The 1,918-nt window shown below is 45.4% G+C and overlaps 1 protein-coding gene across 1 annotated transcript in view; it reads left to right on the top strand.

Moving 5' to 3' along the window:
- ccdc96 (coiled-coil domain containing 96) overlaps window positions 1–1,912 on the top strand; it is an 11,230-nt gene extending 9,318 nt beyond the window's left edge. Inside the window, exons 2-3 of the mRNA XM_015393243.1 lie at window positions 992–1,339; window positions 1,404–1,912. Coding sequence (XP_015248729.1) covers window positions 992–1,339; window positions 1,404–1,739 — 684 coding nt within the window. The 3' untranslated portion in view covers window positions 1,740–1,912. The remainder of the gene's footprint in view (window positions 1–991; window positions 1,340–1,403) is intronic.
- The last annotated feature ends 6 nt before the right edge of the window (window positions 1,913–1,918 follow it).

Raw genomic sequence — 1,918 nt, 5'->3', positions numbered from 1 at the left:
GTAGTGGAGAATAATCCCTTTCTCAGTGTGAAACTCAAACGATCTCTTGGGGAAAGTGGATCCAAACCTCCTGTTTGAACCCCAGCTCAGTTTGAAGCTCAGTTGATCCTTCCAGGGAGAGAAGGTCCGAGAAATCCAGTTAGCAGAACGAGAGGCAAAGACAAAACAAAGTTAAACTCAGGTTGACAAAAACTCAGTTTGACTCAGCAAACTCAGCTTGGCTAGAGTACCCTAAAATGGCAAACACTCTGGCGTCGAAGTAGTGGCAGTCAGCAGCTTAAGAACACTATGTTTAATGAGGAAACTGTCAGCAGGTGTGTGAGGAGGCGGACCAGAGCCAGGCGCCTCCTGGTGGTGATGAAGGGAGACAAACACAGAAACACAAAGACAGGAGTCCTGACAATCTGTGTCTCTGAGCAAAGACTCTTAACCCCTGATGGCTCGACTGGTGCCGCACAATGGCACCCCACTGCTCCCCAAGAGGATGGATTAATGCAGAGAGTTAATTTCTCCAATGTGAGATCAATACATTTCAACTATTCTTATTATTATTATTATTATTATTTTTTTACCTGCAAGATCACTTGTTCCTAAATTCTCTTTTTTTTCATCTTCAACATGGCTTGGTCCCTTTTATGGTCGTCCTTCTGGGCAGCATCTGTTAAATCTCACCGCCCCACCATCAACACGGCCCTGAAGAGGCCGGTTGGCTGATTAATTTCAGAGTTAAAATGGATCAAACTCAGAGTCTGAACTTTAAAAAGGAATAATAGATATATGTGTGTAGGATCTGCTGATTGATCCACAGGCACAAAGGGACATAGAAAACAGCAGATAAAGGTCATCCACACTTTCCAGCTGAATGTACTGATCATGCATAGTGAGAACCCCAATAGATGTGACTGTTCATGCAGCAGTTTCGCTACCCAAATTGATACTCTTTCATGAAAAATTATTTTGTTCAAATTAAATATTTCTTATGTGTTTTCAGGTTGAAGAAGAATGGGAGGCGTTCATGGCTCTAAAGCAGGATGTTGCTGTAAAAACGCTGAGCCGTCGCCTGGGGAAAGATCTGGCCCTTTCCAAGGTGCGGTCAGTCCTGCAAAGAGAGCGGCTCCGGGAGAACGAACTAACAAAGCTCCGTAGGAAGCACTTCAAGCTGAGATCCAGGATCTGCAGGCTGGAGGCTGAGCTCCACGAGGGGCGCGAGCGTGGGGAGGATTCCCTGCAGATCCAGTTTGAGCAGCTGCAGGCCAAGATGCTGGAGCAGAGGAAACAGGCTGAAAAGGAATGGGAAGAATCCCTGAAGCTGCAGAAGAAGATCGCCAGCTGCTTGGAGGTGAGCTGCATGCATTGGTTCAACATTTAGAACATTTAACCAGCGTAAGTCTGCTTTTTTTTAGGTCCTGTCAAACATAAAAGAGAAGCTGTACTGGAGCCAGATGGAGGTCCAAGCCAAGCGAGAACGGCTGGCAGAGTTAGAGGCCATGGTGGCCGAGAAGAGGGTCCTCCTGATCCAAACCAAGCAGGCACGAAACCAACTACAGAGAGACAACCAGAGGCTGAAGGACAGGCGTGGTCTCCTAGGAAACAGGGAGCTGCTATGGGATTTCGAGCAAACCTTGGACACCTCGGAGCGTTTGGAGAAGCAGCTGGAGAGTTTAAAGTCAGAACAAGCTGAGATTACCTTCAAATGCGGCAAAGCTGAGACACAAGCCAGAAGGACCTTTAAAAAATAACATAAACCAGTTTTTATTCATAAAGATTATAATTATTTTAGGTGAAAAACATGAACTTTGCCCAGGGGCAGATTTAGGAAATTTGGGGTCCCAGGAGAAGACAAAACATAAAACAGACCCATTCTACAGATAGAGAAATGTTAATAGAATAGACATCCATTATTAGTTCTAGGTTTTGT

Source organism: Cyprinodon variegatus, unplaced genomic scaffold, assembly GCF_000732505.1.
Source record: "Cyprinodon variegatus isolate N-32 unplaced genomic scaffold, C_variegatus-1.0 Scaffold631, whole genome shotgun sequence".
Taxonomy (NCBI): domain Eukaryota; kingdom Metazoa; phylum Chordata; class Actinopteri; order Cyprinodontiformes; family Cyprinodontidae; genus Cyprinodon; species Cyprinodon variegatus.
Note: the sequence above shows the minus strand (reverse complement) of the source record. Positions and strands in the feature narration are given on the sequence as shown.